Source organism: Hippichthys cyanospilos, chromosome 8 (assembly GCF_059441005.1).
Source record: "Hippichthys cyanospilos isolate Australia breed blue-spotted pipefish chromosome 8, RoL_Hcya_1.0, whole genome shotgun sequence".
Classification (NCBI taxonomy): domain Eukaryota; kingdom Metazoa; phylum Chordata; class Actinopteri; order Syngnathiformes; family Syngnathidae; genus Hippichthys; species Hippichthys cyanospilos.
This window is the reverse complement of record NC_142376.1, coordinates 549,464-570,180: the sequence shown is the minus strand read 5'-3', so window position 1 is coordinate 570,180 and position 20,717 is coordinate 549,464. Positions and strand designations below refer to the sequence as shown.

Genomic DNA, 20,717 nt, shown 5'->3' with positions numbered 1-20,717 from the left:
TGATCCCGCATGGCGGAGACAACTTCTGACTCTCATTGGGCGGTGGCCCACGATAGGACGAAGGTCGTTCTGATAGCGTGGCGCTCGTTGGCTCGACCGCCCGAAAGATCGAAAGGCAAGCGCGGCGGGGGCGCCGCGCGCAAGCCGACGATAGCCGCGGCTGCGACCTATCGCCGCTCGTTCCTAACGGAGTCTTACTGGACGCGGGACCGTCCACACTTCTCAGGATATTCTGAGTGGAAAATCAATTCAATCAAAACAACTTCTGTCGTGCTGTCATCCTCAGAATCTAGAAACGAGCTGAGCCTAGGAGGGCAACGATGCGACCGTCTGTTTCAAACGGTGGGGGTCATCATAAAAACATCAGTAAAATACATATTCAGGAATATAGCCCATAACCTACTCGTCATATATTTGTTGCGTGCACGTGGGATGGAGACGCGGATCTTCTGATATCCCTTATTCTTCCGGTGGTATCTTGAGACCGTCTCGCAAGGCGTGTGATCCACGCCGCAGGCTGAGACGGACATATCAAAGACACGTTTGACGCACTCGTGCTCCATGACACGGCGGTAGCTCGACGGGAGGCCGGGCTGCCCTAAAAACAACAACAATGCTTCCGCTGCTATGAGTGACATCATAACGTGGGCGGCGGGAGCATCTAAAAGCATCACGTACACGTTTCCAACATCGCTTTGAACGTGGTCGTACGTCGCAAAAAAAACAAAAAAAACATATATATCGCTATTTGCTCTATGGCTTGGGTGGATATAGACTCTTGGACAGGCAGCACAGTAAAAATGGATCTTTGACGGCTATAGCCGTCGGTGGTGGTGAATGAGATAAAGGTTCTGCAATCGATGCTGATTATTAGTAATCAAGGAGGGTGATCATTGATATTCGGAACCGGTATTCATTTTCGGTAAAAGGGAAAATATTAGCATCGGAAGAAAACAAAATATGTATAAAAGGACATACGTACTTCAACTCTTTGTTAAAATGTCTTCATGTAGCGCTCCCCACTCTGATCTCACGCCAGCTGTCACTTGGGTAAAGAAAGCTTGGTAGAATATCCCAAGTAAGACGATCAGCAAATAATTTCCCAAGACTTCCATTTCAAACTAACCTGCGGAAGAGTAATGAGGACGTTTGCGCGAATGACGAGCAGGAAGTAGAGGACGTCCGGGACTGAAAGGGGAGGAGCTATTTGGCGTGTCAAATACTGCTGATGGCTTTGAGAGCTTTGACGTGAATTCACATTCAACTGTGTGAAAGAAATAAAGCATTGCAGTTTCACATAAAGGTTTTATCGTGGCAACATTAGATCCAACATGAGGTGCCTGGCGCGGGCAGCCGCTTGTTTTTCCTTGAGTTTCCCAGCGAGCCGCTCGCTCCGTTGAGACTGCTGGCGTGCCTCCGGCCGGCGCCCCTGCCAAGCGGGCGGCCGGATTGAAAAGCCTGTCGGGCCGCCGCGCCAGAGAGCCTTTTAAAAGAAAAAGAAGCGGGATAAGAGAAACGTCAAAGTCGGGCCAAACAAGTGACATAATGGAGTGTCTGGGCCGCCGCCAGACGTGCGGCGCGAACGCGGATGAGATTTACATTAGAGCTTCCTAAAAGTGCCACTTACCGTCGGAATCTTCCCGTGTGCGCGCGCGGCAGGAGGCCAACGTCTTGTCGACGGACTTTTACAAGAAAGCTGACTTTTTTCCGCTTTTTTTGTACACACTGGGAGAAACACCAGCGCGGGGGTGTGCAAACCTTTGTGCGCAAGGGATATCTGAATGTACTTTCGCCAACAGGGTGCAATACAAATGTTTTTGTTGACAACATATGATTCTTGCAAGCTATTCACGTCCCAATAATTCCGGATCTGCCAGCGGGCGTACGCGCACTCGCGTGTGCGTGTGCGTGTGCGGTCCCCCAGCCGTACTTTTGCCACCCCTGCCGGAGTTTGGATTAGTAGCGATCCAGCCTGTTCCTGGGAGCAATTTATTTTGCAACCTGCATGTTTGACAAGCATCCCTGCAGTAATTACAAAGCGCTTCCCCAGCTTGTTAGGGATGTTTTCCTTTTTTTCCCCGGCCCGCTCGCTCGCTTGTGTGTTTAAGTGTGTTTGTCTCGCCCCCTCGCTCCTTAATCCGCGTCCTCCTCCTCCCCGCTGGCTGCCGGCCGAGCGGCTCCCACTCGGCGTGTCAACACTTCAAACGCCTCGCGCAGAGCGCCGCGGCGACGTCCGCCGCAAGCTGCGAGCTCGTCGGGAAGCCCTTCTCAATAAGTGGCAAAATCATTTGCGCGCGAGTCTCGTGGCGCCATGACACGCCGCTTGAGTTTGTTCAAATCCTCTTTCCTCATTGGTTCAGGCACCCTAGAACTTTGAATACACAACAAACCAGAAGGCGGGCGACAAACCTTTTCTCACCAGAAGAAGGGACGGGGACCCGCACCTTCTCAGATCTCCTCCCGGTCTGGTTACACTTTCTTTTATTGGTGAGGGTTGGCCCTAGTAACGAAGCCACTTGCCGCCCTGAGGGGTTAGGGGAGACGTTATGGCAGCAAGGTAAATATCAGTTTCTGATAGCTTGGGACGTAGGTGCAAGTCCATGTAATTATCAGTCCGTGCAACCACTGCTATCTTCTTTCCCAGGAACATGGCGACAGACCCCGTATTACTCCGTCTTATGATTAGGTCATCGTGTCTGCGATTTGGTCATGTGCCTGTGAGTCAATACAGCTGCAGGAGACGTGACTCGTCCAACAGAAAAAGTAAATGCATACCAATAAACATGTTGCAGAAACACATGTGATATAACCTATATGTAATTATTCTGACAGGAAATTTCTGTTGAAAATTCCTGTTTTTGTCAAGAACCTGAAACTAATCTCTGCAACATAAGCCTGCTTTTGGGATCAGGACCTCATATCGATAAATGCCCTCTTTAAAAGTTTGTTGTCACAATTATCTTTCATTTCATACCAAGGAGGGACTTTGTGAGGAAAAAAAGTTTTGGTCAAAGTTCATATATTTGTACACATTTCCGACAAATCTATTCAGCAAGAAACCTGAAGTAGACACACTTTATTTGCTTAGTGGGCCGCATAAAATGTTGCGGGGGGGCGTATCTGACCCACGGGCCTCTGACATTTGTGAATTACCGACTGCCAATGCGTCAGGATCATGCTCTGTCTGTGTGTGTGTGTGTGTGTGTGTGTGAGAGTGCGCGTGTGTGCTCATGGGAGATAAAAATGAAGTCAGGATGGGAATGCGGAGGAGTTCCAGAGGTAGAAAGAGGATTTATGTTGCCGTGAAGCAGCATCTCGCCTGATCTTTCCGCACTTTTTTTTCCCCCGAAATCCGCGCTCGGCTGACTGACAACACGTTTGATGTGCGTAACGGAGGCTTAACTCGGCAACGTGGTAACGGCAAAGTTGAGCGTGCTGCCCCATGTCGTGGCATGGGGACGTAGTTCCACTTCATGGCTTTTCTATGTCCGCCCAATATCATGTAGATTGGTGGTGTGGAACTCCAGTCCCGAAGGGCCGGTATCCTGCATATTTTTGAACCTTCTCTCTCAAACGCACGCCATTCAAATGATGAGCTCGTTAGCAAGCTCTGCATGAGCTTGAAAATGATCCTAATCATTTGAAATCATTTGAGGGAGAAAGTAAAAAAAAAACATTCAAGATACCGGCCCTCGAGGACTGAAGTTTGACACCGGTGATCTACAGCAGAGGTGCCCAAGTGTGGCGTGTTGGTGTTTGCGTCGGTATAAAGTTGTCTTTTTCTGCAAATTGTTTGACGCTAGTGTGTTTTGTGAAGATGCTGTGTTCTCTATACACCAGTGCGTCCTATATTTGGGGCGTAGCGGTCATTTCAGGTTAATTTTTGTCCTTTTATACAAATATACAACACGAATATAATTGGACTCGCTTGAGTCAATAAATATGCGTGTCAAACACTGAGGAGTCTGATTGGATCCGTGCATTGGGAGGAAGAAAAGAGACGCGCGAGGACGAGCGGCGCAAACAGCAGCGTCCGCCGCTTTTTCTTTGTCTCGACAGCAGCTTCATTAAAGCAGGTGCATTTATTTGCCGCTAGTCCAGTCGGATCGGGTTGTGCCGCTAATGGGCCAAATGTGCGGTTTTGCAAGCGGGCTTGAATATCGCCCGGTCAGCTGGGAAGCGGACACCTCCGCCGCAAACGACTGCTGTTTGACAGCTTCGGTCCGAGAGATGCTGAAAAGATTTGCCTGCGCGGAGTCACAAAAGTTTGTCACGCGACTGTCACGGAGTAAAAATTCATACGTGAGTGGCTAATTACCATCTGGTCTCGCTTGAATGAAAATATTCATTCGTTGTCGCGCGTCTGCTCCAAAACGGCAACGGCAAGAGTTTGCCGTCATCAGCAAATGGTTTGGACGCTTGTGCTCCACTCAAAGGGCTCCTTGTTTCTGGGACTTTTATCTCATTCGGGATGAGGGTTGACTCCAATTCCCAAGTGAAAAAGCTTTGTGGATGGCTGTCTTGAGAGTGACTTGCTCTCATGCGTCAGGTTCATACATTTAATAAACAACAAACAAGAAGGAAGACAAAGGGCTTTTACTCGCGAGGAGAGCGGACAGAGATGTGTACAGTTCACCTATCTCCTACCGTTCTGCTTACACACCCCGTCCACTCCTCAATTATTTCTTTAGGTGGGCCCTAGTTACAAAACCATTGCTGCCCTTCAGAGTTTAGGCAGCAACGTAAACAATCAGCTCGTGATCGTGGAGGATTCAATGTTGACGCGAGTCCACGCTGCTGTCTTCTTTCCCAGGAACGTAAAGACTGAGCCTATGCTTGACGGCCCTGCGGTCGCGCCGCGGCACCCGTTCTCTTCTTACAACTGCAGGAGACGTGTCATCTCGGAGGCCAACTAAATAAAATGAGATTATTCCCTCCAACACTTGCTTTTATTTTGCAAGAAAGTAATTAGGGCGCTCCAACCGATGGTCCTTGGGGATATTTTTGCTGAAAGCATTTCATAGAAATGTCATTAAATTGCAAAAACACACAAGACAATATGTCCTCTTTCAAGCAAATTACTTTTTTCTCATCACATTCAAACTTCCAATTATTAGCGTGCGAATCGGCTTTCTTTGTTTTATTATGAAACGAGGTCACTTTTTTTTTCGGATTCCAATCCGAGGCATGATCGCTCCGCCTCATCGGGCGGATGCCTGGGGAGGATGGAAATGATGGGGGGAGAGAACAAAAAAAGAGAATCGCGAGGAGGGCAAGAAAAAGGAGAAGATGATGAAAAAGGAGAACGTTGAAGAGTAGGAGATGATGAAAAGATGGAGTAGAAAGAGAAGTACGAGCGTGAAGAAGAAGGAGCAGAGCAAGATCCCGAAGATGATGAAAAGGATGGAGAAGAGGGCAAAGAAAAAGACGAGGAGGAAAAGATGGAGGAGGACAAGAAGAATGAAAAGATGATGAAAAAGATGAAGGGGAGAAGGAAAAAGAGAAGAAGGAGAAGACAAAAAAGAAGAAGAGGAACAGGGAGGAGAAGAACGGAGTGAGAGGAGATGATGAAAAGACGGAGTAGAGAGAAAAATGACAAAGTGAAGATGGAGCCTCCTGAAGATGACGGAAAAGAAGAAGAAAAAGAATGAAGAGGACAAGGAGAAGATGGCGAACATGATGGAGGGGGAGAAGAAAACAGCTGAGGGGGGCAAGACGAAGACGGAGGCCCGAAGAAGCGGACGTGAACTTCTCTCGCCGTCGACGGAGTGGCCCGAGGTTGAAAGGTGAAACGTTGCCAGCGGCTTCCAGAAGCTTCGCTCCCGGCTGACTTTCGCGCTTTCCCAGAAATGAATCAGCCGTGACATCATTCCGCTCGACGCCGCCACCGTCCTCCGCCCCTCCCTTCCTTCCCCATCCGCTCCGTCGCAGGCTGATTTTTTTGCTTGTTTTTTGAGCCCGCTCCAGAGCAAAGCGCCTGATTTACAACCGCGTCGGCGTGATATGATAAGCTGATGAGCGGCGGGCGGGGCCGAAGGTCCCCGGTCCCGTCGTTCGCGAGCCGTTCAAACCACGCCGTTCAAACCACGCCGCTCAAACCGCGGCGCTCAAACCACGCCGTTCAAACCACGCCGTTCCTTGCGGCCGCTCTTTTGACAGTACGCGGAGCTGGGAAAAGCTCGCCCGGCGACACCTGAGCAAAGCCGAGCCGACGCCGCCGTCCCGGCCGCTCCGCTCTCCCCCCGGCCCAATCGATCGCGCGCCGTGTTAGATTGGAAACTCGAGGCCCTGTCTACAACAAGCTATTGATTTTTTTTTCCTTTTCTTTTGTTTTCCAACCTCTCCGCGCCGCTTTATCCCTCGGGGGCAGAACCTGCCGGCGGCCCTTCCGGGACTGGCTTCGGCTGACCTCGTCTTCCCTCTCCTCCCGTTCTTTTTTCCTTCTTGCGGACGGGGCCCGGCATCTTTTTCCCATGGATGCCGTTCGGGAAGTCGCTTTGGATCTCCCTGAATCGGCGGAGTCTCAAAGGGCTTGGCAGATGAAAAAGAAGACATGCGGAACATCACGAATCCACGGCGGCATCCCCAGAAGAGGAAGGAAAAACTCAATCACCCCATCTGGGGAAAATGAGAAACGGTCAGAAGGGACCGCAGGTGGGAGGAAGCCCCTCCCGGCCTCCGCAGCTTGCACTAGATGCCGGCAAATCTAAACCGTACGGATATGAATGCAAGAAAATGTGAAGCGTTTACAAAACATTAGATTTATTCCATTGCGCTTTCGTTTTGAACCCGTGTTTTGCGACCCTGACAAATACCAAGAACCGAAAGGAACAGACAACCCCGACACTTACCAAAACACAAAGAAAACACTACAGAACATGACTGCGGGAACGAGTTACTTCACGATTATTCGAAAGCCTTGTTGTCACATGCTTACATACCACTTACATTCCACACAATAGAGCAAATAATAAAGTAGCCAAGAAAAAGAGTGATAACGAAGCACTAATATAAGAATAGACTGACCTTCCCAACAAGTTTTCCTTTTTCTATTAACGTCTTTGGAGTTGAAATGCCGTATTGAGTGGGGGGGGGGGGGGGGGGGGGCACCAACAGAAAGGGCTTGAAGTTTGTCCTGCGCGCGTTTATTAGCAATCCATACGACGGGCTTTTTCCCGGCGCCGGTCTCGGCGGCATACTTTGCACTTTTCTCATGAAGTAGTCCATCATCTGGGACGGGTCCGGCTCTGTTGCCATGGAGATGTTTATCGCCGCAGTCGGGGAAGGGAAGCAATGCGCCGTGTCCACAAATGATTACCGGCAGGTATTAAAAGCACTATTATCCACTTGAAATGCTTCAGATGGAATTAGGAGAAACGGCGGCGGCGGCCGGAATTAGTTTGGAAACGACTTCTTTTACTCCCAAAATAGTTTTGTCGCCCGCCCGAGCCGTTGTTCCCCCCTCTGGAGACTGCGAGCCCCCCTCAACTGCCTCTGTTTCCTTCTTCTTCTTATTATTCCCCAGCCAAAATTTGTCTGCCTTTTTAGGGCGCCTCCATATGAGAAATACCCGACTTGTTTGGCAGCACCTCTGGAAATGTTGGCCATTTTTCAGTCGAGCCCATCCCAAATTGTTTTTATTGTGAATTCAGCCCAAGTAGGCATTTTTGACTTGGAAAAATGACATTTTGCATGTCTGTCAGACGGTGGCCCTGACGTATAAATCACACAAAAAACTAAGCAAAGAAAAAGAACAAAAACAGCAAACGACAGAGATGCACATTATAATGAATGCAAACAAAAACACAAAGAGAGAAGTACGCAATAAAAAACAAGCAAACAAAATGGTTATCGCAAACAAAAACACCCTACAAAAGAGAAGCACTATATTTAAAAAAAAAAGCGCACAAAAAACTAAGCAAACAAAAAAGATAATGGCAAAAAAAAGAATACAAACAGCACACAAGAGATGGAGTTGTTGGGCTGCCTTTAGAAGGGCTCCTTTAGTAGCAATTAGTGTATGACGTGATGGCATTTGGGCGCGATTTGTTGTCAAATTGTGTTTTCCTTCCATCGGAATCCTCGCAAAGGTCAAAGCCTCCAGCCACTTCTTTCTCCTTCCGAGCCTCCTTAATTGATGGCCTTCCCGCCTTGGCCGCGCCGGCCGCCGGAGGCGGCCGGGTCGGCGGGCGGGTCGGCGGCCGGACCGCCGTCTGGCCGGGAAAGTCATTTAGTCGGGCGGCGGGCGGGTTCCGGGCCCCCCGAGAGAGCTTTGATTGGATGCCAGGCCGCGGGGCCATTTGTCATCATTAATAAACGCGGCCGACAGCTCCAATCAGCGGGAGGTGGCCCGGCGCCAGAACCGGCAGGTCCGCCGCCCGCCGCCGCTTTGCCGCGCATGCAAATATGCGCAATTAACTTTCTCGCGCGCGCTGAAATTCCACAGCGCGTGCACATTGACACGCACGCACGCACGGCGAGAGGTGGAGTTCGGGCACAAGTTGCAAAACCATTTGATTTCGTTTTTTTAAACATCGGATCTAACTGATGGAAATACAGAAGCAGCGTTTGCCATATTGTTGTTGTTGTTTTACGCTTTATTTTTCAAGGCACAAAATACCGCATTTTCGGAACTATGAAGCATAACGCTTTTGAGGCTTTTAGGCAGGCTTCATAGGGTGGAAAATAGATGAAATGTATTTATGTTTATTTATATTTATTACATCAAAAATAAAAAGTGCGTGGTATAAAGCGCATGGCATTATAAGGAGCACCTGTCAGCTTTTCCCAAAATTCAAGGCATTTAGGTGCACCTTCAAGTGTGGAAAATGCATGGTAAGAATGAAGAATTACATGACGATTAAATGGTTTTTGATTTTTTTCGTCAACCAAAAAGGAAAACGGTGGTTTCCGCGCTGTGTGAGGCGCACCGATTGAGAAAACGGAAGGCTTTTGGCTGCGCCTTATAGCGCGTGTAGAATGGAAGGTCCTGCTTTTCCACGACCCCTTTCACGCAGGTACTCTTCCGGCGGCAGGCGTAACATTTTCTCCGTGCCAAAATATGTCAGATGTCAGCGTGCGCTTTAGTTTTAGGCGGCATTTGCATAACTCTCGGCGCGGTCGTAATTGTGCCCGCCGTACCCGCCACGTCGAACCCGCGTGGGCCGAGCTTTCTCAGCTGTCGGCCCGCGGGATTAAAGTGTCGGGCTGAGGAGGCCGGGCTTTTAATGGAATTTCCTCCGGAGTGGACGCCGCGTGGCTCGTCTTTGATTAAACACACTGACTTCTCACCTTTCCGAAACAACAAGTTAGGACCAGAGGATTTCTTGTCATGGCTGTCCCTTGTCGTAGCCTCCGATTGCGTCGCGGTTTTTTTTCCCATGAGCACATTTTCAAAATTCACGAAAGGCAAGAGGTCTTCGAGCGCCGGTCCGCCGCCCGGTGCCTGTCCGCGGATCAAGATTTCCGCGGAAATCGTAGTTCACCCTGTAACAGTTGATTCATTTGCGCTTTGTTTGTCTTGATCTTTGTTTTTGGCCGCTGCGGATCTTCCATTTTGCGGTGAGGAAGGACGGCGCGGCTTCAATCGAGAGCCGTCGGCGCCGGTGACGCAAATGTTGTTCCGACCGGCCCGGCGGTGATGAAAAGTTGGTCTAAAAGCCGCTTATCCTCAAGCGGGCCGCAGGCTCGCTGGTGCCTATCCCAGCTTATTCTGGACAGTCGGCGGGGAACACCCACCGACAAGCAGTGGCATTCGCAATTTTACTACGTCCAATACACCTGCCGTGCGTGTTTTTGGAGGAAACCCGCGCGGGCTCGGGGAGAGCACGCAAACTCCACGCGGGAAGGCCGGAGCCAGGTGGATTTGAACTCGGGTGTGGAATTGCGAGGGCAAGGTCCTAACCGCCGAGCCGCGGTTTCAAATTCAACTTTGGTGAGCCGGTTAGCTTTTAGCGAGCTCATGAGATTTTTTTCATGGCGGCCGCGCCCGTTCAAAGACAGGAAACCCATACGCAGTACAGGCGCCTGCCCGGTTTTGTCCCTGGAAAAGAAATAAGGGAAGAAATAAGCAAACGCTCATTTGGCGCGGATGTTTGCGGCGGGCCGTGTTAAACGAGGGCAGCGGCGCGTCCATTTGCATGCCTTTCATCTCCAGGCGCCCCCTTAAGGAAAAAATCCATGTCCGCGCGGCCCCAATTTGCCAGGCGGCCGACGGGAGCTCCTCGTTTGGCGAGCCCGCCCCATCGATCCGCCCGCCTCGCAAACAATTGTCGTCTTTTCAGCGAGCGGGCCGGGAAAACATCACCGCCTTTGTCTTCCGCTTTAGTGGAAAATTCTCCGGCTTTTGCGGGCGGCGGATCGTTGAGACGCTTGACGAGAGCGAACATCAAAGCGAGGCGCTACACAATGGCGCCGCTTGTTTCAGTCGGCCTTCTGCCGTGGCCCCTTTCGCGCTGCCAATCAAAGTTTTTGGCCGAAGACGTCTATAACTTGCCCTCACACTTTGGAACTGATTTCTGGCTTGACCTTAGTTTTTTGTTACTACATTTTGCAGCGAGGAAGGACGGTGCAGCTTCAGTTGAAAGCTATCGTCTGTGAAATTTGTGTCTGTGGGCTGTCCTTTGTTTGAAAGAACGCCGTCATTTATGATAACATGCCTAAACTCAATATATTTGTCGATAAGATGCTCGCTAATGATAGCATGTTTTATAGTGCTGCCTTGCATTCATTTAGCTGCTCAGCATTTTCGTTTGGGCCAGGTATTTTCCTTGCTATGTGTTAGCACGGGCAGAGGTTTGCTTTGATAAGAACTCATTTTCATCTAATTGATGTTTAGTATTGAAATGAATTGCGTTTGTAACCGACTGAATGAGTACCTTTTGGCGAGCTGTAAAATTCTCGCCTACGGGACTTAGCCGAGTAGCCGAGTCGCGCCGTTTGATGAGCGGGAGACACCGGCGGCCGTTAGTGGTGAGCTGAAATTTGATGCGCGCTTTGTATTCACCGTACTACCCGCCCCCCACCCATTGGGTACTACCACTACTAGTCAGGTCAGGTAGCCGGGGGCAAATCCTTCCACGCGGCATCCCGAGCTGCGGCTTATGAAAGTCGGCAAAGCCCCTCGTTCCCCCGTCACCTCCCGGGCAAAATGTGAGTGAGCCTCCCGCTCGTTTGACTTTCCCCGTCCGTCGCACCCAACCCCGCGGCCCCCCCCCCTTCCGGCCCCCCTCCGACCCGCGCCGAGGCGGCCCGGCGCGGCTCCTGAACCCAGCGCGTTTCTTGCAGAGGGGGCCGAACACCGGAGCGGCCGGGCAACTTTGTCTCCGTCGAGGGTGGGCGACCGGACCCGGGGGGGCCCCTCTTCGACGGACCTGCGGGACCCCAGTAGAAACAGGAGGGCCCACCCCAACTGGGCCATACTGGGTAACTTTGTGCCTGTGTGTGTGCATCTGCGCGCGCGTGTGTTTTTGCCCCAGCCACGTCACATCCGGTAGCCCTAACGGTGGCATTTTGGCAATACCCCCAAAGCCTCATTAATGTTTGACGGCTTTCTAGTGATTGCATGCTTGTATTACAAAACATATTACTCATAAAAATAGGAATTTCCCTGGCTTTTGAAGAATCACCTTTCAAGAGCCCGTCACCGACGCTTCTTTCGGCCCGACCGCGCACTGGTCTTCCAAAGGTTTCCGGGCCTCTCAAAAGTAGTAAAAGGAGGCGCGTGGCGCACTTCAAAAATTCTGTCTGGGACAAGTGTCGGCCGGTGGTCGAGTGTCGTTGACGGGCGCGTCCTTCAGAGGACGGCGGACGCCGTTCCTGCGGCGAATCAGCCCGGGAGAAAAGATGGATGACAGCTGCGGGGTGGCGGAAAGACGGGACCTTGTCTCATTTCCGATGGGCCCGATGTGTCATTGGGACGTTTCCATTTTGGAGGACGGACGGGCAAATCGTCAATACGATACAATCCGATACAAGATAAGATAAGACAAGATAATATCGCGTTAGCCACTCCTCCTGAGTGTCGCGATGAAGGCCATAAAGCCGATTGCGCATTATTATTGAAAAAAATTTGAGAACCGTTGACATCGGCGGGCCCCACTTTGAAAAGCGGAGCCCTAAAGTATCATTGGGCGGTATCGGCGGCCTTCATGAGTACCCGATTCCTCCGTTTGTTTATCTTGGAAAAATTTGGGGTGCAGAAATTGACCAAGATGGACAAAGAGATGGGATTTGAATTTGAGAGGCATCTCCAGTGCAAGCTTTGAAGAAATTTTCCGTGGCGATCGAGGCGATGCGCGGCGGAGCACATTCATTAAAAGGGGATCCCGGCGTATTCCCGCAGGAGTGGGAAAGGAGCCTGGGGCTTAAGCGGAAAGGCCGCCTCCCCTGAAAAATTGTCATCCCGGCAGTAATCGACGCCCTCCAGAGGATTTGCAATAAACGGGACGGATCGGCCACCTTTGGCTTTTCACCTCGCGTTGCGCCATCGTCACTTCTTGCCCGGCTTTACGCCTTCAACGAGCCTCATCCAATATTTAGTATCAGCTCATATTTTTACTGGCCTTTTATAGGCGCTTTTGTGCCAGGGCGAGCGAGGAAAACAAACGTTTGAGTAGACGAGAGCATTTGCTGGAACTTCGCGGCTTTTGGTTACCGAAATTCTTTCAAAGCAGATCAATGGCAAAAGAGCACTTTTTGGGGGGTTGGTTTTTGTTGTTGTTGTTGCACCGGCCAGCAAACGAATGCGCGCGGCAGGCTTTGGTGCCAATCTTGGTAGACACAAATGTAGCGTATTTCCCCAAATATAAGACACACCTTTTTCCAACAAACGAAGGCCGAAAGTAAGGCCGCATCCTATAAACGGTATGAGTTATTTTCTTCTTCAAAGCGCTCAGTATTCAAGCGGAGAAATATAGATAGATGATTTTGATACAAAGCCCTTTAAAAAAAGCCCTTTAATTGTGTACTGACTTTGAATAACGCGGAGAAAACGTCGGCCCGCCCCCTCCTCCGATCTTCCTCATTATAAAGCGGCGGCCAATTGCGACAGGATTATCTTTTACGGCGCCTCCAAACACAAATACGAGCCCGAGCATTAATGGGGGTGAGGCGCCGGGCCCAAACAAAAGAAAGGACGGCAGGAGCCGCTTCGGCTTCCGCGCGCGCTCTTGGTTTTCGCCTCATGGCGGGGACCAAATTCCGGAATTCACCGTCTTCGCGGGGACTCGCTTTTGGAGTCTAGAGGTCGGAAAAGTCAACGTGACGTCCCGATTACGATAGGGAAGCAACTTTGTGTGTGTGCGAGCGTAAAGAAGCGGGGCGCAAAGTCGGCGCGCTTCAACTTGAGAGATTCCCATGCAAAGCGCATCTTAAGTCGGGGAAGCGAAGGTTGAAATGTACTTGCGGCGGCAAAGGCGCTTAAAGAGTAGCAGTGAGCCAGGCAAAAAAAGAAAAAAAAAGCAATTTCCTCTCCGAGTGCAAAGTCAAAGTCGTGCGGTCGCCACCAAATTCCGTCTCCCAACGGCGACCGGTGCGGTGCGCCCGCCCGCCCGGGCAAATGAAGGCGCTTTCGCGATTGTCGGCACGAGTCCTCAGTGAATGCTGCATTTTTCTGTCAACAAGCACACTTGCCATTCATTCGACCCAACTTTTTGTTGTTGTTTTTAAAGGGTTACCGTACGCCCAAAAAGTCGAGCGAGCCAAAAAGCAAAACTCATACTGTACACAATCGGGCCGACCAAAAGTAATGTTCAGAATTTGCTTTTTAAATATGTTTTACAAGAAGAAATTGTGGTGTTAACTTTAAGCAATTGCAAAACAGAAAAAAAAGTATTAGTATGAGAGCAGCGCCTGACGAATGACGGACCCCCCAAAAAAGTCAAATGTCGCCCTCGGGTGGCGGTTGGGTAAAAAGGCACCGACGGACTGACCAAGGATAAAGTGGGTGTAGCCCCCCCATTTTGTTGTTTTATATGTATGGGTAGTGCTGAAGCCACTGAACATGTTGAGGTGCCAAAATAAAAATGTATTTGCCAATGTTGCGAGCCTTTCAACGTCAGCCCAATGTGGCTAATAATAAGATCGGGCAAGTGAAAAATCTGTGGTCGAAAACTTCCTAAAAATGGCATCCATGTATTACAAAACATGAAAAATGACAAAACGAAGTTCAAACAGACACTATGAAGTCTTTGCTTCCCTGAAACAAGGCTTCACTGAAGATCTATAAAGCACAGGGTTTAATTGCAGCGCAGATTTTCTGGCTAAACGAAAATACAAATTCCCCGCCGCGAGAAACGTGAAGCGAGCACTTTAGTAGGCCGCATAAAATATCAAATGCGCTTGGGAGGCCGGCCCGTATGTGTCGGGAGGCAAAAGGCCTTTTCAAATCGTAAATCGGGCTGGAAGAACGGATGCGTGAACGCGGCTGATCTTGCTGTCTGCGGCGGCGGCGGCGGCTGGCGAAAAAGGCACTCCCGGGTCCGCGCGCTTCCTCTGACTCTCCGGCCCGCTTGCCGCAAACGTCAAAACGTCCAAACGTCAAAAGCGGCCCCTTTCCTTTGGATGCCTGTCGCTTTGACATATGAGGTCAAAAAAAAAACAAACAAAAAAAACCTCTGGTTATTCTTCTGCAAACGTCTCGCAAAAACGCCATCGCGAGAGCCGGCGTAATAGCCTTCCCGTCTGATCGGTCGCAGCGAGCCAGGACGTCAATTAGCTCGGCGGGGATCCGGGAGCAAAATGGCGACTTTGCATGGCGAGGCCCCCGTTATTTCCCCGGCCCGCTCGCTTGTGAAAATGCTCCAGCCGGAAATTGGGAGCGTATTATTTACAATTCTGCTGCCGTTTGGGTTTTGTTTGCATCGGCGGCGGCCGACTAAACAACCGAGGCGCCGACAATAGGCCGAAAGGAGCGATGTTCGCCAGATGGAAATTTTCGCTATGGGGGGGGGCAGGCCCACTAATTGCGGGGTTTGTGCATCTGTCGGAGTGCGTGTGTGCGTGGGTGGGGGGGTGCCGTTGACCCAAATGTGCACTTTTGAAGGACAAAGCTCGCCTGTCCCATCAGACGCTCAATAAGTGGCTACGGTCGCCGGCCTGCGCTCATTGGGGATTTGGGCATTCGGCAAAAAGAAATGAAGGAGAAAGATCAGAGTGGAGCCGCGCAAAAACTTCGGCAAGAGAAAATGTTTGCAACGTGTTTTTTGGTTTAGTTTTTGGAGCACGTCTATTAGTTTCACTTCATTTTAACTTTAGCTTATTGCTTGTGTGCAAGATTCAAAAAATAAAGAAGTCTGAATGATGGATGGATGATGGATGATAGACAGATAGACAGAAAGACAGATAGACAGATAGACAGATAGATAGAAAAAAAGAAAGAAAGAAAGAAAGAAAGAAAGAAAGAAAGAAAGAAAGAAAGAAAGAAAGAAAAAAAGAAAGAAAGAAAGAAAGAAAGAAAGAAAGAAAGAAAGAAAGAGAGAAAGAGAGAAAGCGAGAAAGAGGGAGGGAGCGATCCAAAGCTGACAGGAACGGACAAGGATGAATCGAGGGAAGACGAGGGGCAATTTCCGAGTCCAAAGGAAGCGGTTTTAATGAAGGCACTGGGGTGTTGCGCGCGGATGCAAGTCGGCCACAGCGCGCGGTGCCGAGCGTCTGGCGCGGCTTGAAAGCAAATTTCTTTTTGTTCTCCGGCGTCCCGCCTTGTCTACTGTAACCGACTTAATAAATCCTCCGCGTACGTTTCTGGCGGCCACGAGAGAAGAGAATGTCGGTTATGTTTCGACGAGCGCGCCAGAAAACAAAGTCAATCACAGAGCCCCGTTGCGTGGTTTCACTTAGCATCAAACGGATTCGCTTCCAAACGTCACAATTCACAAAGATAAATAAGTCCAAATCAAAGTCGATCGTTTGCAAATCCTTTTTTTTGAAGATGTCACAGACCCCATTTTCCAAAGGCGCCCCTTCAAATGGCCTTGTTTAAAGGTGTTTTCGCATCATAAGCTACCTAGGATAGAAGCTGCAGTAGTGGCTGAGCTTGCGTTAAGTAGCCACAGGATGGAGCTGCGCTAAGGGGAATGCCAACAAAACAAGTGGATAAGTCAGTCAACTTTAATAATAGACAATCAGACATAAAAGAAAAAGTAGCATCTGAAGAACGGGGAAACGTACATTCCAATGACAACAAAAGACAGTGTCAGAATGATTTGGTTTTGTTTTCAAATTCATGACGCTCACAGTTTGAGGCTTTGCTTGACTGAGGAACATCTGAGGAAGGTGGCCGTGTCCTGAAAACAAAGCTGCTCAAAGCTCCATTTCCTGAGTTCCACGAGCTCAACGAGGCGCGCTGAGAACTGGCGGTGGGTCGCTCGAGAGGTCGGGGGGGGGGGGGGGGGGTCGCGCGTCGTTTATCTCTGCCATCGTCTTTACAAGCCGGGAAGACGCGGGCAGCACATCTGGAGCGTGTCCGCGGGACAGGAGCGCTGTCAGGCCGCAGGATTCATGAAGCCCCTAATGGGCTGGCCGAGGCGCTCAAACGGAGCCATTAGAGGAGGACGCGCATCTGTCGTGGCTTTCCGAGCGGGGGAAAGTGGAAAAAAAAGCCGGGTGTTTGTGCCGAAATCCCGGCCAGGAGCCCTCAGGTGTGAAATGTGTTTAATGTTTACACGGCGTGCGCTCCGCTCAAGTGGCTTTTGGACATTGGCATGCGGGCTTGATGACATCCAGGTTCCCGCCGGCGACAAAGCGCTGGACGCCGCGACCGCACGGAGCGCGTGTTTACCATACAAATAGCGGTCTCTAATCAGGACTTTTGCGCATGAAGGAAAACGAGAAGCACAGCCGTCAAGACGAAAAGACCGCCGGGATCCCAAACAGCGATGCTGGTCACATTGGTGTTGTTGTCAAATGCTTTATACTGCACCCGCAAAATTCTGCACCTAAGAGCCTTGAACGCTCCCCAAAACTGACAACGCGCCTTATAAGCCCATGCTGTTTTTACAGCGCATAAACCGCGAGGTTTTGTCGCGTTCTCCCAAATGGATCCCCGCCGTTCCCCCGGCCTCCGTTCGGGAACGAGCGCGCAATTTGCTTCTCATCATCAGGTCGATCTCTGCCGCGCGCCACGACGGATGCTTTCATTTCTCCCGTGTCAACAGATACGGACGTTTGCGCGTGCGCCGCTGTGTGTTTTATGCCTTCCCAGATAAAACATCCCTCTTATCCTGTGTAACCTCAGCTGTAATGGCTCTGTAATGAATATCCATAAACCACGGGCAGGCATCTGGACAGGACACGCACACGCGCTCGCACTCGCACTCGCTCGCACACACGGCGAGCGGCAGGTCAGAGCTTGGTTAGCCGTCGCCGTGGCGACCAAAGCCTTTAGCCGTTGGCGGCGAGCGTCCTGAGGTTGGCCTTTTAGCTCTGCGGTGAAAACTCGCCGCTGAACTTTGAGGCGCGTCGTCTGAACTGCGCGCGATTCCGAACCGCTTCCTTTCCTTTAGCATTTAGCCAGTTAGCATTTCGCCAAAGGTTCTTGGTCAAATAGATGCCTTTGATATCTCTCACATCTTTAGTACGAATTATAAAACGCATTGATATTCTGCAGAAGCTTAAGAGTAGAGGTTGTCTTAGCATTTAGCCAGTTGGCATTTGCCTTTGAACGCTTTCTTACATGATCGATACCAATTTCAAAACACGGTGAAGTTGTGCAGCAAAGTGGCACTTTAGCCATTCAGCTTTAGCTTAGTGACGTATGTGTTTATCCCGAGGTTAACTTTGTGGTGAAAGGTTGAGCTGCCAGGCGCGTGTTCCCAGACCGCTTCATGCCCTACAGACATTTAGCATTTTAACATTTGGACAGTAGACAGGTTCTCTCAAGTCTTTGGCAAGACTGGTTGACGTTGGGCAGCCGTGTCACGCTTTGCCGGTCGGCGGTCAGGGTACGGTCTGATTGAACCAAATGAAAAGAAGTCCGCGTTTAGCTGTCGCTAAAGCTTTGGCGGTCAAGGTGTCGTGATTGAAGCGAAGCGGATGAAAACAAAAAGCTCGCGGATGAAAACAAAAAGCTCGCGGATGTCTCGCGGCCGTCGGATTAAAGTCCATCAAAGCGCATCCGGCGACCTCCTCGTTAAGCGGCGGCGTTTGCGGGCGCAAAGTAAAAGCCGGCGAGCGGTGACGGAAGGAGGACGCGGGCGCTGCGGAGGCGGCCCTGATTTGCTTGAGTGCTTTCCATTTGCCGTCATTGGGCGGCAAGGTTGGACGGAGCGCCGGGAGAGAAAGAAAATCCACTCGGGGGAACGCTTAAGTCTTACAGGAACTTTATAGAGGAGCAAAAAGGAGTGCAGTGCTGCCTTGAGAAAAGAGTTCAATTCCAGGCACTTGTATGTCAAATCATTTCTCCCCATTGAAATGAAAGGAAGCGCCATCAAAGGTGATCTGAAAGTAATCATCAGTTGCAGACGCGGTGCACGCGTGAAACCGCGGCGCTCGTGACTTGCTAAGATAATTAGATGCTGTATCCGTATTGTGTTTGGACGCGTCAATCCATCTGAGCGGGCTGATTGGAACTCCGGGCTGCGGCAATTGACTATTTTGCTGTCAAGTCGCTCAATGTATTTGATATGCGCGTCTCGTCTCGTTCAAAGATGATTTTGTCGACGCCGGCGGGCTTTCTTGGGGACGATTTCCGATAGCTTCCTTCCACAGTTGGCCTCGTCCAATCATCGCGCGCGGCGGCGTTTCCGTATTCCCTCGGAAGGGCTCGTAGAGGCGGGCCATTGCGCAACATTCGCGTCCTTCCGGTCAATGTCGCTCCCAAAGAAATATTTACGGCGCCTTCCCTTTTTACTGGGCTTGCGGAGAATCGGTCTTGCGTTCATCAATTTTTCTGTACCAACAGAATGGAAGCGCGCACGCCAGCCGCCGGTCCACGATGTTTCGGCGACAGTGAGCGTCTTCGCATCCGACCAGGAAGCGCGGGCGGCTGGCTCATGTGATTACGCACACTGCGGCTTTTGTTCCCGGGGCGGGAAGACATTAGCAAAGCGGCCCGGACGCCCCTTACGTCCTCGTTAAGTGGCCTCATGGCCGTGACCTCGCGGTCTTGTAAGCTGGACCGCTAATGGTGAAAGGGACTGTTAGTCTCTTCAGTTCTCTTGCACTTGTGGATGGAGATTGTTTTCTTTAGATTTACTTTTTTAATACTGTCCAAATCAGTACAAGCACAACATCCTTATCGAAAGATAGATGGAAGGACAGACAAAAAAGATAGACGGATAGAGATAGCTAGATAGTGTCTTGATGTGGCATTGTGACGAAGGAGGGGACCCAAAAACGCAGGGAAGCCGAGAGGAAACGTCTCAAACAAAATGAGGCGGGAAGACTGAGGAATATCCCGAGCCAGGAGACTACAACACAGCGAGGAAAAAACAAGCAACGACCCGACAAGAACGGAGTGCGAACTGGGGACTTAAATGAACTTCACGCTTAAGGAAGAAACATCAAACGGCTGGATAGAGACGAAAGGAGGGGGAAGCTGATTGGATGGCTCGAGGAGGGCAGGTAAACAGGCAGGCGGACGATATCCAACTGACGAGACTCGGACGGGAAAGGCAAGGGAGACAAAGCAGGAACAAAGCTGAACACCAACCGACGCAACCCCAAAGACCACAAACCCCAACCAAACATGACGGACGGACGGACGGACGGACAGACGGACCGGTGGGTTTCATGTCGGTCGGTCGATCGATTGATGGATAGATAGCCTTTATTGTCATGATGCAGTACAAGGCAAGGAACCGTCCAAGGAACATAATTACAATTCACTGCTAGCCTAGCAGGCAGAGATTTTAGCAGAGATAAGATTACATTGGGGGGTCGGCGGAGGAGAAAAAAATCATCTCTCGGGCCAGAACCGGACCACGGGCCGTAAGTTTGACACCTCTGGCTTCCATTTTTGGATTTTTATTGTGGCCAGCGAGGTGTCCAAGCTCAGCAAACGCGAGGAGCAGAGCAAGAACTTGCGTAGACGCGCAACACTGCAGGGATCAATTCCGGCAAACGGGCCGCCGCGTTATTGCGCTGGGAGGCTCGTTATTAAGTGCACACAAAGTCGGGACCCCACAGGACATGCCTCTTCTTCTTCTCCTTTTTCTTCTTCTCTTCATCATCTTGTTCTTTCACCATAACCTTCTGTTCCTTTCTTCCGTTTGTCATAGTTTTTTCCTCGTTGTCCTTTCGCTTGTTCTCCCTCCCCTCTTCTTCATCAGTGTGCTTTCTTCTTCTTCTTCTTCTCCCCAAGCCCAAATACTTCACAAGTCAAGGCTTTTCGTCCAGGCTTTTGAGGCTTTTCGCGGACGGCCGATCCTCGACAAGCCTCAAAAGCCTTGACGCAGATGATTGATGATGACGGTCCAGATAGCGAACGAGGTCACGGGAGCCAATCACAAACGGTCAACGCCGGAAGAATTTTCAGGGGAATTTTGTCATGCTGGAAGGTTAGCCTTTCACCCGCCGCTGTCCCAAGCTAATTGGAATTAGTCGGGAGGGGGGGGTCGCCGGGACTGGAGGAAACAGGAGACGCGCTAATCAATTTGCGGCCCCATTGGAAACATGAGCCGGCGGGGGGTCCCGGCTGCCCCGGCAGGCGTCCAGATGGCCCCGGCCCCCCGCCCTCAATCGTCTGCCTGTCTTGCCATCTGCCCGGACTTCAGTGCGCA

The 20,717-nt window shown here is 50.7% G+C and overlaps 1 protein-coding gene across 2 annotated transcripts in view; it reads left to right on the top strand.

Annotated features, from left to right (window-relative positions):
- gfra1a (gdnf family receptor alpha 1a) overlaps positions 1-20,717 on the top strand; it is a 39,693-nt gene that overhangs the window by 5,388 nt on the left and 13,588 nt on the right. Inside the window, exon 4 of one of the 2 annotated variants that reach the window (XM_088421010.1) lies at positions 11,287-11,424. The exons of the other annotated variant lie outside the window; for it this stretch is intronic. Coding sequence (XP_088277136.1) covers positions 11,287-11,424 — 138 coding nt within the window. The remainder of the gene's footprint in view (positions 1-11,286; positions 11,425-20,717) is intronic. 2 annotated transcript variants of the gene reach the window in all.